Source organism: Thamnophis elegans, chromosome 2, assembly GCF_009769535.1.
Source record: "Thamnophis elegans isolate rThaEle1 chromosome 2, rThaEle1.pri, whole genome shotgun sequence".
Lineage (NCBI taxonomy): Eukaryota > Metazoa > Chordata > Lepidosauria > Squamata > Colubridae > Thamnophis > Thamnophis elegans.
This window is the reverse complement of record NC_045542.1, coordinates 110,939,311-110,955,252: the sequence shown is the minus strand read 5'-3', so window position 1 is coordinate 110,955,252 and position 15,942 is coordinate 110,939,311. Positions and strand designations below refer to the sequence as shown.

The 15,942-nt window shown below is 37.5% G+C and overlaps 1 protein-coding gene across 4 annotated transcripts; it reads right to left on the bottom strand.

Annotated features, from left to right (window-relative positions):
* Window positions 1–2,422: 2,422 nt before the first annotated feature.
* FBXW12 (F-box and WD repeat domain containing 12) lies at window positions 2,423–15,268 on the bottom strand. 4 transcript variants are annotated; one of them, XM_032212036.1, is made up of 10 exons: window positions 15,093–15,268; window positions 13,292–13,329; window positions 11,947–12,107; window positions 10,953–11,074; window positions 7,792–8,001; window positions 6,966–7,127; window positions 5,488–5,692; window positions 3,935–4,110; window positions 3,668–3,792; window positions 2,423–2,857 (listed from the first exon to the last, which is right to left on the bottom strand). In XM_032212036.1, exons 1-10 carry the CDS (start codon window positions 15,183–15,185, stop codon window positions 2,758–2,760), a joined length of 1,392 nt encoding a protein of 463 aa, XP_032067927.1. In that variant the 5' UTR covers window positions 15,186–15,268; the 3' UTR covers window positions 2,423–2,757. The 4 variants fall into 4 exon arrangements, with proteins under 4 accessions (XP_032067927.1, XP_032067928.1, XP_032067929.1 ...); XM_032212037.1 differs by having other exon boundaries at window positions 13,170–13,329; window positions 15,093–15,151; XM_032212038.1 differs by lacking the exon at window positions 15,093–15,268 and adding an exon at window positions 14,549–14,662 and having other exon boundaries at window positions 13,170–13,329.
* Between the last annotated feature and the right edge of the window lie 674 nt (window positions 15,269–15,942).

The window sequence follows — 15,942 nt, the reverse complement described above, 5'->3', positions numbered from 1 at the left end:
TGAAATTTAATGGAGAAATGAAAAGGAATGTGTTGCGCCGCCAGAAAAATTAAACTGCCTCAACTTGGAGAACCGCCAGAGCCATTAAAAACTTTGCTTGCCGGATATACCGCCAAATCAAAGTATTTCCTGTTGTGGCCCAGCAGGAGCCATTGGAGCTGCCACCAGACTCCGACAGCGAGGGGCCCTATGAGTCAGCTCTGGAGGATGTGGAGGACCCTGGACAGGGTTCCGACTCCGAGCAGGGTGCAGAGAGGCTGGTTGGCCACCAGGAGGTGCCTGAGCCTTGGACCAAGGGGGAGTGATTCGGACCTCAGAGGTGAGTTGTTCCTGGATGCCCGGCACCGAAGAGCTGATAGGCGTAAGGAACAGTTGCGCAGTTATAGGAGATAATTGCACTCAGCTGGTGGTAATTAGGCTCCTCTCAACACTATAAGAGGAATGTTTGTGCACACGCCCTGTTGCAGGAGTCAACGCATTGACTAAAAGTTGGAGAACTTTTGTGGCTAGCTTGGCAGGCTGAATTGCTGCCAAGGCTTATCTGTGCTGGTTTGCTGTCAAGGATCTGTCTGTCTTTTAGTAAATTCCTTAAAGTATCTTTGGCTCAGTGTGTGTTGGTGTGGAACGAGCGGGGTCAGAACAATTTCCTATCTAACATCAGGAAATACAACTCATGCTTCCAAATGACGTTCGGTGCAGAAATCGTAACAGTTCCATTCATGCCAACTTTTAAAGTGAAAGGACAAATCTATCATAAAGCCAGCTCCCTGCTTCTATTCCCAGATGGTCAATATAAATTCCTACAAATGTATTTCATCGGTGATGGCAATGATGAATTGAATGCACGCTGCAGAATTTCTACTGGCATAAAAAGGTCCATCGTTTCCCAACTGCAAGAACAACTTCACGAAAAAAAGAATTTAGTGTGTTTGTTCAAAACAGCAATTGACATGATCCATCTGATATGCACAAGATTGTTATTCAGGCTGACAAAATGCCTGCTGGAGAACATGTGCGAAGATTCAATGCTCCAACTACAGATGAAGTGGCAATTGTTGTAGTCGGAGATCAATTCCAACCTAGAGATATTGTTCTTCATCGCAGAAACGATCAATTGACAAAAGTTGCAGAAACTCATCGATGCTGCGATGCCCTGCTATATCATTTTTTGGGATGGTGCCGATGGATATCACGTTAAGATGATAAATTCAGTCAGTCAGGAAGAAACAAATATGAAATGCAGCGCAATTATTATTCATACCGACTAATGATCTAGACATGGATTGTTTCTCACATGGACAATTATATGTTGCGTGTTCTAGAGTCAGCAAACCAGACAATCTATATCTGCACAGAAAATGGAACAACAAAAAATATTGTATACCCACAAGCATTGTGAAATTAAACATATTAGAAACTTACGCTTTCTCTTTTCTTTCTTTTCCATTTAACCAGACTGGGCCACAGCAACGCGTAGCCGGGTACAGCTATTTTTCATAATAAAATAGAAATTCAGTTTTGAGAAAGATTGTGTTTCTTATGTATTGTTGCATTCTAATTTCTGGTTTTATCATCTAAGTATGTCTTCATATTTCAATAAAGCCTCTGTATAGTTTAGAATAGATTAATTGTTGGTATGCCTAAGCAACTATGTTCTATGTAAACGAAATTGAGATTTTACCTACAAATCAGCAGAGCAACTCTCCTAAAATTGTACAGAACAGGACTATAATAGGTGTTGGGGACAAATCAGATTCTCCTACTCTAGGAGAAAAAGAATCCCAAATTTTGTTTCTCCTAATTTATTCGTCTGGGAAAGACAATTGGGAGAGATATCTTGAAATGTCAACTGCTCCACTCTAAGCCTTCCTCTTCTGGTTCAGTCTGACTCATGATTCCCAGTGCAGAATATAAATATGCAAACAACACAAAATAACAGAAACACAAGAAAGCACCCCTTTTCAAGCTCCACACTTGATAAACTCAAGGAACAAGAACCAAGCAAATTTCAGCAATTAAAAATAACATTAGGGTGCGGGGGGGGGGTAGGTGTCAAACTCAAGGACCGCGGGACTAATCTGGCCTGCAGGGTGCTTCAATCTGGCCCACAGTGCCTCTGGAAGGCCACATGCCGCTCCCAATGCCCCACTTTCCCCTGCAGAGTGCTGCAGGAGACCATCCAGACAGAAAACTGGGTGCCCCATTTTGGCCAGCATAGTGCTGCAGGTGTCTGTCACATCCCACCCACCTCTGGCCGGTCCGGGGAGAACTACAATGTTGATCCAGCCCTTGAACAAATCCAGTTTGACACCCCTGATGTAGTTCATAATTGGTGATTCCTGTGAAATAAATTTTGAAATAACACATTTTTCATGCATTTTTCAACACCTGCTTATTTTTAATGACCATATTTAGACTATGAAGTTTTGTTTTCCACAAGTATAATTTATATTGTACATTCAGTTATAATTTTTAGAAAGTAGCCTTTTTATGAATGGGAAAATAGAAAAACAAGCATATGTAAACAATCTAAAATTATATACACACACATATAAGGTATAAGATACATTTAATAAAGCTAGACAAAGCTCCTGTGGGTCTTTTTCAAGCCAAGTGGAATTTAGTCAAATTGGTTATTGAAAAGGTAATCTATTACTTCAGTCAATTAGTTGCAGTGGTTTCAATCATGTTTCTATTATCATTTGAGTTGGACAACTTGGTGGAAAATGTTTAGAGTGAAACAAGTGCATGGAACTCTTACAGATGAAAGGAATATGCTCTTAAAATGTCTTTGCCATCAATTCCAGCCACTATTCCAACAATGCTGACATCATCGCATGCTACAGATCTGAAGCCACTATGTGAATGAAATGTTTGTGTTAGTACTTGGTTAAATAACAAGTCACATTGAAACAATTCAATATGTAAAATACAAGAAATCAAACTATGGGACCAGGTTTTACATGGAATAGAATATTTCATTGCAGGCCGAGATATACACCAAAGACTACATCAGTTGGCTCACTGCATGATATACTACAGTGGATTCTGTAATTTGCAGTTGGAAAGTTTATATTTGAGTAATATATTTCAGTGTGGCCTCCAGATATAAATTCTTGTGATTATGAAAAAAAATGTTAAAAATATACAGAGATTACTTGACATATCAAGGCTGTTCTTAACTTGTTAGTACTTGGATAATTTGGTGAATAGGTATCACTATAAAGAAAAAAAAAAGCTCTGCTATACCCTGTTTGATATACAATAAGAAATTAAACATTTTTAATCCGCCTTTTAAAGAAAACACCATGGTTAATTATCAGCAAATCAGATTAAAATATTCTCTAAATAATCAGCCTGAAAGGGTCAGGTGAGGTTTGAAAGCTGAATAAGAAAAGGAAACTTTCAACCTGCATGCAACAACTTGGTGAGAGATGATGGAATTTCTCTGCAGAATACACAAAAGACACTGCTACATCTTAAATAGACAAGTTCAGGCAGGAGAAACTCAACTAGTTATCCGGGAGTCCTGAACAAGACAAATTGCTAGTGGGTGCTCAATACTATAATCACATTTGAAAAATACTAAATGAAATGTTAACACTATGTCACTAGGCCGTTAAAATGCCAACAAACCATAAAACATTTTTTAAAAGATGAGATTTACCTTGACCATCTGTGAGATCCTCCCAATAAATGATAGCAACTTGTCAACAAAGAGGATTTGTTATTTTTCCAGTAGTATACACGGAGTGAAAGATCCATGGAAGATGTTACGACATGAAAAGGATCCTGAAATAGGATGGAATGGCAAAAAGTTGTTTAGTTAAATATACCTAATACCTATGCAGAGCAGAAAGTAACAGCTACTCAGGGTTTTTTGTTTGAAAAATAATAGACTAAAATGTTTGTAAATAAGGAAGAGTCACCATACCACCCAAATAGATGTAATAATTTTATGATGATCCTTGAAAGCCATCAATACAGTCCCGCTCAGAGAATATACTGTTAGTTCTGGTCCAGCTGCTATAAGAAGGGTTTGCTTGCCAAATCCTTTCATATTTGTCATCTGCTGTTGGGCTGGTAATGTGAAGCTTGCAACCTGTTTAGCTTTTTCATAAAAAGAACAACACTCATTCTTGTGTCACATAAATGATTGAAAATTGTATTCTATTTTACTCAATAGTTCTTTGTCAACATTGATTAGGAATTCTGAGAATTGCAATCCTGATACTGCCAAAGATTATCAAAGATGGGAAGACAGTTTCATTTGATGGTATTATTTTATTACTAATTTTATTTATATCCTGCCTTTATTACTTTTATAAATAACTCAAGGCAGTGAATGTATCCAACAGTACTCTTCCCCACGACAAAAAAATCTGTGAAGTGAATTGGGCAGAGAGGGACAGGCCCAAAGTCACTGAGTCTTGGAATAGCATGAGCAATGGGACTTCCTCATCTTGATGGCTAACACCCACCAGGGCGGTGGGGCATAGGGCTGCATGGGCAGTCCATACTAACCAGCTGGGTCTGTATCTTAGTCATTTAGATAACCATTAGCGAGCAAATCTAAGCTTATCTTAACTGAAAGCAATAAATATAGAAAGAAAAAGAAAGCTTAATCAAGACAAGAAAGTCTGATAAAGAATAAATACATTTTATTTATTTTATTTAATAAATTTGTTTGCTGCCCATCTCACTGCAAAGTAACTGGGCAGTTTACAACAAATTGCAAGGCATCAGAATCTATATTATCAATCATTTAGGTAATTCAACCAGCCAATTATTTGCCATAGTTCTTTTACCTTTTTCTCCATTCCAACTATCATATGCTCTACTAACTATTGATTAGCAATCATCTAGGCAATTCAACCAACCAAAATCAGCTGTAGTTCTTTTACCTTTTTCTCCAACTAGCTTATGTTCTAGATTACCAACTATTTCATTTTTTGTACACATTCCAGGAGACTTTGTGGTAGCAAGCAGAGTATAAGTATTTTAAATAACAAAGATTGAATACTCAAAAGGAATTAAAGTCTCTAGATTTGCTACAGAGCATCAAATAGAGTAAGTCATTTTAGAAGATTATGCAATCTAAGAAAGCATTATTCCCCTAAAAGCTGTCAGAAAGGATTTTCCCAAAAGAATATTGTTCAGGGATTAGAAATGGCACCTGAATGTTTGGCATAAATGGTTTAAAAGAATGATTGCCATTTCATAATGTTTTCCAGATTATTATCAAATAGAAGTTAAAGATAATGTAAAATTGTTGATTGAACAATATACATTATCTGTCGAGGTCAAGCAAATATGTATAGAAAAGCTTTGGATATATTGTCAGTAAAAAGCTACTATTTGGATATCTTTAGTCTTAATAATGTTACTGCCTGACAATAGATTGTATTTTTTTTTCCATTATGGTCCAGCACATTTTAAATATCCAATGGCACATCTAAAATTACACAATCATTTGATGATGCCTACCTGTTACAGTCTTTTTGTATTTAGACTTCTCAATTGCTAGATCAAAGCTATCAATGTGAAACATCTCATTTTTGTGCAAAATGGCAATTCTCGCTGACTCAGTTGGTAACCAGCACGTTGCCTGGCAATGATTTGTAATAGGTAAAGGACTAGATAGTATCAAATCATCATCTTCTGGCTGAGTTGCATAATATGTGTTAAACACCTGACATGCAAAAAGAAAATAACACCAATAAGTTGGAATCCAAAAATTTAATTTACACTTTTTAGAAATATCAGTATAACTTTGAAACTTGTGTGAAAAATGCAAGTTAATATATTAAAATTTCTATCTCAACTAAGGACCTTGATTTATATCAGTACGTACTGTCTACGCATGAGAAAAAGAACTGGGGTGTCTCCAATCAGCTCTAGCCAGCATGACCAGTGGGAATTATGATTCAAATACTTGGGAAAGCACCTGATTACCAGCATCTGATTTATATTGCTTGGCAGCAACTTTCCAAGAAATCCTTTCTTAACTTCTAAAATGCTGGAGTTGAGCCTCTGATCTGCATGTTTTGGTTTCTATTACATGACCTCTCTTATTTGAATTGCAAAGCTCTATTCTGCATCATACATGATTTTTGAAACGTGTTCCAAAATGCAAATCTTACCAATAAACTTAGAAGTACAGTTCTTTGAACCTAGGCTAGTTCTTTGAACCTAGGCTATTATCTACAGGTGAAACTGACATTCAAGATCTGCTGTAAGCAGATTACAAAGTCATTAGAAAAATCCAAACACAATAATTCTCCTTAGTTTTCTTTAGCAACTTGTTAAAGAAAGACAAAGAACAATAATAGAGGAAATACAAATGGTTATTTTATTTACTCATTTAATAAGTCAGAGCCAAAACTCTGGATGCAATTCAATGTAACACAAAACAGTAAAACCATAATTTTGCCACTGTAACTGTCTTCAGTTCTTATTAGCTGAGATTAATTTTGTGACTGCATTTGACAAATATTTTCCCAGAAAGAACAGCTGGGTAGAAGCAGTAGCGATCAGATTCAGAATGTTGATAATGTGAAGGAAACCTAGAATTTAAATATTACGGTCGTTCCAAAATCTACTGCTTCAAGACTGCTTCATGTCTGAAAGATCATAGAATCAAAAGGACATAACAGTTGCAAATGACTTCATAAGTCATCAAGCCCAACCCAATGCAGAAATCCATTATGTAGTAGCCCTGAAAAATGGGCATTTATCTTTTGTATACACACCTCCTGTGAAGAAATGGCTGCTTCCTCCCTCCCACGTGAGTTGAATCTCTTTAACTATTAAGGCATTTTCCTTTTTGACCACTTGAATTCTATTTTCTTGCAATTCTTAATGCTCTTGCTTTTTGCCTATCTTTCTGAAACAATTATGAACGATTTTGTCCTGCAATGCCACTAGGTCTCAACAGACACATTTAATAGTAATAGAAACCATACCTTTGGTGAAAAAGCACTATTGCTAGGACAAACAAGTATCCATTGTCCATCTGGTGAACACAAAGACAACTGTGTACCACAGTTCTGAAACATTTTTTTGTACAAAATTTGGCTTAGATCAGTTGCTGCCAAGGTATGAAGTGAGCCTTCTTCAGTACCCACCTAAACCAAAGAAGGGAAAAAGCATGTAAAATACCCAGAGCTTCTGAGATGCTAATTACTTCATAAAAATTCAAAATAACAGAATGGGGTGAGGAAAAGCTCTATTATAGCTAATTTCTAGCAAGTCAGCATCTGCAATAATTGCTAAGCTAATTCCATCAACTCTATAAAGCCTTGAATGCCAAACACTGAACTACAAATAATGAATTTCTCATAGCTGACCAACAGAGTAAAATTTGAGGTTCCTTGCTAAAGTTTCTTTCCACACCAAGAAGAATCCGGCATCTCCAAAACTTCCTGCATTGAGAAAGACACAATCCTATTCCTCCAAGCAACTATGAAGAACACAGGACAATCACTTTTGCCATTTAGGGAGAGGGGGGGAAACCCAGGTTTTAAGAATGGAGATGTGGGAGTTACAAACAATGGGAAACTTCCCATGCTTCATGAGGAAATGCTGCTAAACTGTGAAGTGAGAAAAAGGTTCAACTTCCCAAACTCCATGGATGCCCCAAGGTGTAACGGGCACACTAAGGGTCAGTCTGTTTCAGACTGACACAGCTGCCACAGGTAAAGAGGCTACTTTAAAATGTCCTATTTTGTAAGTATTTGGCAATCAGAAGAAAGCTTCCTTGAGGATCAACTCATTTACTGTGCTACTTACCATTAAGAATGGATTATTCTTTATTGTGTAGGCTACCATACAGCATGATGTGGATGACACTGAAAAAGTTGAAAGTTCTTCCCCTGTAGTCCCATGCCAGAGTTTGATTGTCCCCTGAGTGTCTGCTGTAGCTGCCAGGTTAAATGCAGGAAATGTGATAATATTTACTAGTGGAAATTCCTGTTGGGGACTAGACCAAATCTGTTTACCCTGATAAAAGCAAAAAAAAGCAAAAAAAAAGAAAAATGAAAATTCATTCTATTTGATAAGTATTTTTTTTTTAAAAAAAACCACCTTCCTGTTAGAGCAATTATTATTGCAAGTGTATGTACCATGCATTCTTTTCAATCTGAAATATTTTTCCATGAAAAGATATAGTTTCTGTTTCCATACAGAAAGTTTGGTGAAAAAACTATCTTTTTACAATTAAAATAACGTTAGGGAGGGCAAATCTCAACCTCCAAATAACGTTGCTTTTATCTTGTTGAAACTTGTACGCTTTATTTATTTCTCTATTAGATCATGATAATGAGTCAGACTTTTCCATTGTATTTCAAAGTCCTGAGCTGTGGCCAAAAATTCCTAAAAGAATTTAGTTCATTTCACATAAAATAACAACTTCCTTTGGATCACAGTTGTGATGTCTATGCCCCCAAAAAACATTAAATCTGAGAATTTAAAAATGGCATTGTTGTGAAAACAGTCTTGGGGGGGGGGAAGTGTCTAAATATACAGATTTATAATACTTTATTTCCTTTCATGTGATTTGTTCTTGTTGTCTGCATCAGGTATGTCTTCATCAGTTATTTCTCATGTACTGCATTCTTGAAGAAAAAGCAGATTGTTTATATAGCTCACATTGCATCTTCAAAATAACATTCCACTTCGAGAGCTTTATTGGAATGTTATTTAATGCTGTTTCTTGAATGTGTTGAATAGAGTGGGTCAACTTTCTCCTACTTGCATCTTAACACTATTATACAACTTATCCTTTCGCCCGGATCTTGCGAGTCCTTTCTACCTCTTCATTTGGATCAAACAATTCCCTTAACAATAAAATTTCAATTTAGGGGAAAAAATGAAGGTCACGTGGTGGCACGTCTGGACTGTATGATGTATGGGTAAGACAGTGAGGTCCAACTTTGCTGGATGGCTGACGAGGTGTCAGTTTTAATAGTCCAACAAAAATTATTTAATGTTTCTGGATTCTGCTTAACGGTTTCAAAGTTTTGAATGTTACAGCATAGCATTGAATTGATAGTGGTGCCAGGTTCCAGGAAAACCATGTGAATAACACTATCCAAGTCCTCAAAAATTGTAACCATGAGTTTTCCTGCCAAAGGCAGAGTTTTGACTTTTAAAAAAAAGCAAGTGAAATTTAGTGATATTTCCTGGACGGGTGTGTTATTTCTAGGACACAATGATCCTGAGTGTCATCAACTGTCACAATGCTCCAAAGAAAGTCACCTTTATTCTCACAGCATGACAACATTGTTGGCAAAGTTCAACTCTTGACATTTTCATCTCTTACATCAACATATAAAGGATGCATCTTGCACAAACCTTGCAATGTGGAAGAGCAGCAACAATATGACCTATGAAAAGCTTGACATAAACTTCCCTTTGATCTGCTGATTGTTCATCAACCACTGCTATCAGCCTTTCTTATTAGAAACTCATCAGTTGTCACAGATCATTTGCCTTGTTCTTAATAGCAAAATTCAGTTTTGCCTGATTCACTATTTTTAGATTTTTGACCCGGCAAAGCATAATGCTCATTTTACCACCATTATCCCCATAGACAAATCTATATTCAGGGTGAAATTCAATTCAAGGGGTTCCTTTGGCAATCAAACATTTAATTGTGTATATCATTTAAATGCATTGATGAGTACTCACTGTAGAATTCTGTTGCATGAACACTACTAACAGAACCTTTAATCACAATAACTTCCTACCAACTGAAATAAAAGATTTATAGGTAGTTCTCACTTTATGAATATCATTGGTAAGCGACATAATTGTTAGGTAAGTCGCATCTGATTTTATAATCATTTTTTGTCATGGTCATTAAGCAAACCACAGTTTTTAAATAAATCTGCAGTCATTAAGTGAATCTGGATTCCCCCATTGACTTTGTTTTTCATAAGCTAGCTGAGAACATTGAAGATGGTGATCACATGGGTTTTTTTGTCTATAGAAGTTAAGGAACTGAACAGTATGCATACTACAAATACAAAAATGTTTCCTTTTATTCTAGAATATTCTTATAAGCTATAAAACAATTGTAAATGCCATCTCTTCTGAGATCTCTGAGATTCTGCCCAAGAGAATCCATTTCTACAAGAACCATCTTCTGGTCCACCCAGCCCAATATTTTTTTCTTTTAGGCTTGTTTACTATGATTGATGTAACTTTACCTTTTTTTTCATAGCACTGATAATTTTCATCTCACCATATAAAACTGAATAAAGTGTCTTATATTTTCTTTTCTTCTATCTTTTTTTGTTTATCTTTAGAAGCTGGTTTGCTTCCAAAGCAGGGGTGGGGAAAATGGGCCGAATTCACTATTCACATTATTCTAGATTATGGGGCCAGGAGATGGAACTATAAAAATCATTTCTGTATTTGCTTTTTGACCTTTCAATCATCAAAAAGGAAGCACATTAGGGGTCAGGGGTAGACACCAGATGAGCCACCCCTGAAAGATAGGTGGTAGCAACAGGAAATTATTGAGCCACTACCCCAAAACAGGAAGTGGGAGAAGGATGTGAGGATGCAGAGCTCTCCTGGAAAAGGTTTCAGACCTCCAACTTTCAAACAAAAGGCTCAATAATATGTATGGATGTTTTTTAAAAAGTTTTTATGTACAGCATTTTTTAAAGTCTTTATGTATTTATTCAATTTGATACCACCTGACTCCAAATGACTTTGTCAGCTCACAATACACAAAAACAATACTGAATAAAAACAGTACAATAAAGATAATCAAACACAATCAGACACAGACAAAGAAAAAGATAAAACATCCCCACATCAACTAACATCCAACAAAGGGGTCAACAGCTACTCTAGCCCAAGGCCTGGTAAAGAGCCAGGTCTTTATGGCTCTTCTCTGCAAGTCTTTGAAATGATTTACTCCATATGCTCCTTTTTCTTACCTCTTGGACATTCCATGCCTTGACTGTGCCATCAGAAGATACAGAACATATAGTGGAATTTACTTTTCCTGTTGCAAACATATGTTGATTCTCAGATAGATAAGCCATTTCATGTATCACTCCTGCAGCAACACAACAGATCTTTGTTTAAATGCAAAGTATTTGGGGGCTTGATTATCTTCTAGTTCAATGGCTCCAGAAGAACAAACAGTTTCCTTCTGAAAACTAAACGATCAATCCCATGGTATTTTCACTTTGCATAGTACACTGTAAATTTACAGTCAACTATAAGCATTAGCAGTTGGATCAGCTCTACAATTTTGGATCACATATGAGTAGAAAATTTTGGATCACAAACTTAGAGAACGTTTGCAATTTAGCTGTTGGAATGGTCTGCAATGGTGGAATTGCAATGGCGGAATTGCATCCACCAATGCAATTAATTTTTCTTCCTTCACTCACTCAACTTCCCAAATAGAAAATTGATCCCAAGCCCTGCTAGGTCATTCCAGCCAGGGTAGAAGGCATTTGGGGGGATGATTTCATTAGGCTTTTTGAGCCAACAAATGTTTGCATTCAGAGACCATGATAGCAATGGAGGAGCTGAATTAGACCCATTTTGAGAAACTATACAGGTTTCTACACTTGTATGAATGTATGAGGATAGATGCACACGGATAGATGGATATGGATTCAACAATTTTCCAGAAAACTGATTTAAAATTCCATGGAGGCCCCAAATCTAGGATTGGCAAGCTACTGATTGGGAAAATATTTGATAACTGTAGTATATATACCAGATACATTTTTTCAGACTATGAAAAAAATTTATAGGACCCTGTGCTCTTCCATTACTGCAAAAATGCACGTTCTCATTTTTCTGAATACAAATCATATACATAACTACAGTATAATGCAAGTTGATAATTAGAAATGATTTCAATATATTTTTCTTGTAAAATATTACTTTGGTGGTGTACCACATTTCTCATACCATTGTGTCCTCTTATAGCTTTACATGTATAATCAACAGAAGCCTGTCCTGATGTCATCTTAGATTCAAGATTTGAGCGATGAAGATAGTACTTTTTCCAAGAGTGGATTCCTGGGATCATAGAGATATTGCAGAAAGCCCACCTTTTTAGACACATATTTCTATAAATATAAAAATTGCACTATTATTGTGAAATTTAAATTGCTTTCTCCAAGTCTGCTTTAGTAAATAGCAGTTCTAATTTTTTAACAATTATCTTCTGTAAATATGATTGCTTAGATTAAAAAGAATGTTGGAAGGTTTATTTTAATGTCATTTCTCAATACTTCAAATCTCAATTAGTAATAAGAACATTAAAATACTGTAAATATTAAGAACAATTAAGTATCATGAGCCTAATAGTTACTAATTATAGAGCAATCACCTACATTTCTTAATCAGTGGAATATACAAATATGCAACTATTTACACTAGGCACATGTGATTATTTAAACATTTAATATTCTTCTGAAGCTTTAAAATCATAAGGCTGATGCACAACAATAAAATGTTAATGACACATTTAAGGAAATAAAAATAGCAAATATAAGCTGATTCAGGAACTAAAATGAAATTGACATTTCTGATAAAATGAGTATTTCTTTGAACAAGACAGTCTTTATCAAATGCTGAAATGCTGTTAAACAGAAGACCAAGGTGGCCTTTTTCTTTTTGGCGTCATCTGTATCTGTTAAATGGAAGGCTTCTCAAATGGTGGTCCTGTATTTGTATTATATGAAATATAATTATCTCCTTGATACAACTGGTGCAGCTTCCCTATCTAGACGTCACCATGGAATTCCCAGGCAGTGAAAGACAATCAGGCCTGCCTAGTCTCAGCAGGTGGCAGCACCTGGCTAGCCTTTCTTATAAAAGATAACGTTTAAGACTTAGTAAGCAAAAAGGTATGATTATACTACTTCCATGGCATTTACCAGGTACAGCTGTTAACTGACTTTTAAGAGTTCATAGAGATTTTTTCAGACTGGAAGCCTAGCTAGTCTAGCATTTTGTAAATGACAGAAACCAACTGAGCACTTCTCTTGAGCCTGCAGATCTGAGCAATAAAAATCCAGGCAAGTATAAGATAGCCTTTTTGCTGGTCTGAACTTTTGCAGCTGAGATCTAGTGACCCTACCTCAAGGAAACCCACAAACAGGATGTGGCAAAAAATAACAATTTACCCTTCCACCTAACAACCAGGAATAAATCGTTGGGAAGAAGTGTATCCAGCAATCTGTATCCACTAACGTCCATTCTCGGGGTGAAATCCAGACCTTCCTATCATTTCTTGTGCTGCTCTCACCTCCAGAGAAAGGTGGTCTCTGCTGCTTCGTTCCATGCCTAAAATGGGATGGAAAAGAATGGCAGGTTTCAGAAGCAACTTCTTAAGATTCACTGGACCAAAAGATAGAATTCACAGCTTACACCAACTATGATTTTCAGGAGTGGGCTGCTGAGGGTTTGCAGGAGTTCGGGAGAACCTCTAGCTAAGATTCTGTGCAGTTCAGAGAAACACCAAATTCCACTCCTGGCTGGCCACACCCACCTCTCCCCTTCCAGGAGTCCCCATGCAGCCTGTTTTGGATGCAGGTAAGTGCAGGGCGCACATGGAGGATGAAAAACACGCCTACCAGAAGTTTGAGAAATGGCCTGTTTCCAGCCTCCAGGACTTCCAGAGATTGGGGAGGCTATTTTTGCTCTCCTGAAGGCTCGAGGAAAGCCTCCAGCGCCTGGGGAAGGCAAAAACGCCCACTCCTTTCCTGCTGTTGTACAGGAGCCTGACTAGGCCACATCCACCCAACAACTGTGCAGAGAACTCCTTGCTAAATTTTTTGAAGCCCATCTCTGATTTTATTTAACCTGATAGAGTAAGCCATAATGACACGGCTCATGCTTAATACTGAACTACAATTCATGGAATGCCTACTAAGTATAATAGCTGAACCAACCACAATGCTTGGGTTCATGCCACACACTGAGCTCCAAACATGCCTTACATACTGTGCCAACCCAGCCCTTCTGGTTAGTTGATACCAGTAGTTGCGTGACCTGTAAACCCAAATGGCATTGGATAAATCATGGTTTAGTGTGTCATGCAAGTAAAGCCATTAGCTATGGCTTAGTAAAAATTTAGGAACTCAACCAGTGCTTGAGAAATTGCAAGATAACCTCATACTGTGTTTACTCAAGGATCCAAACCCATTTTACTCAATATGCACCTAATAAAATAGAATAGAATTTTTTAGTGGCCAAGTGTGATTAGACACACGAGGAATTGAATGCATAAGCTCTCAACGTACATACAATAGTGATAGATCATTAACATCGTCCTTGAAAAATACATTCATCATAAAACATTAAATATAACAATTCCCAGGAAGATGCTATTTTAGGGAGAAACAATAAAATCTTTATTGAATTTCACCCTTAAAGAGTCCTACAAGTGGCATAAACTCAAGGTGGTAAAACTATTCCTGACATCAGGTGAAGTGGGGCCAAATGCTTTATTGCCTATGTAAAGCTCCGAAGCCCTCAAGATAAGAAAATATAGAGGACAAACGTGCGTCCAAAATGAGAAGTACAGCCCAAGGCGGAAGCACCCCAACTGGATCCAGCATGTAACCCACTAAAAATAAGATATGCAGTGACGGCCAGCCGAGTTCCCTAGAAAGGGCGAGACTTCCGGCTCCTTTCTCCCCCTCTTCTGCAGCGATGCGTTGGGTGTGTCGCGACGGCGCTCTTGAAGGCTTTTCCGGTGTTGAGAAGATCGCGGTGTCTTCTCCCCTCTATTAAAACTATTCGAAACTCCCTTTCATTTTCCTTTGAAAATTTTAATGCCCGTTTGGGACGTTTTCCCTCCCGCCTTGAAAAGGCAACAGCAGTCTTGTTGGCAAATGAACGGATTGTACGAAGGGAAGGATCGAAGTTAGCGTGATCTATACTAGCAACCTGATCCGTGCATTGCAAACCTCGCGCCCAATAGCCAAGAGTGGATTTAGATAGCTATAATAGCACGTTGGGAAAACTGGTATTATATTGTGCACCGCGGTGTATCAGCCAAGTACGCACTATGCTGCGGGTTTTGCGCTAGGGAACGGGTGTACCTTATTCACTTGAGCTGCTCTGAGCAGATCCGGCACTTCCAAGTACGAGAAGAGATGGATTGTACAATCCAAAGTCAGCGACTCGGCGCTCATCGTGCTTTCAGGCGTCCTTACAATCAACCCACGGAAACGTTTCTCTTTCCCCACGCCCCAGCCGAAGGGAGCGGTGGAGCACTTCGTCGAGGCGGGATTAGAGTTTCGTGACTTGTTTTTGAGCTGCCCGTCAAGAATCAGAGCGGGAGACTTAAAATATTGTGTGCACCGAGGGGATGCTGAGGAGGACTGATATGCTCAGTTACTGTATATAAACATTTAATAGTTCTTTTCAGGGAATGAATCACTTTTACAGGAACATATTTCTAATACCCAAATAAACATCAAGTGCATTTATTGTAATAATAAACCATCATTATCCTGGAACTCTCCAAACATTTGGAAACTCCCACAATTTCAAACAATGGGGCCAGGGAAAATGCAACTGCAATGCATCTAGAACTTACACAGATTGAAGAATGCTACAGTATCATCTTTCCTAGTAATTTTTGTTAAAAAAAATGATGGATCATATTTCTTTATTGAAAATATATAGTCTTATCAAGTTTTTCTTAACTGAAAGTCAATCCCACAGCAAACTGGCTAAGGGGAGAGGAAAAGAGACTTTAGCTGTGCTTTTGAACATAACAATGAGACGATGGTTCACACAGTGGGCTAACCCAGAGTTTAATTATGATTTTATTATAATTTGCTGGGATCAAGCAATATGCGAGGCATAATATATACAAGTTTTGAAACGCTTTGGCTCTTCAACTCTGTTGTACAGTACCGCTCATCCATCATCACCCAACACTAG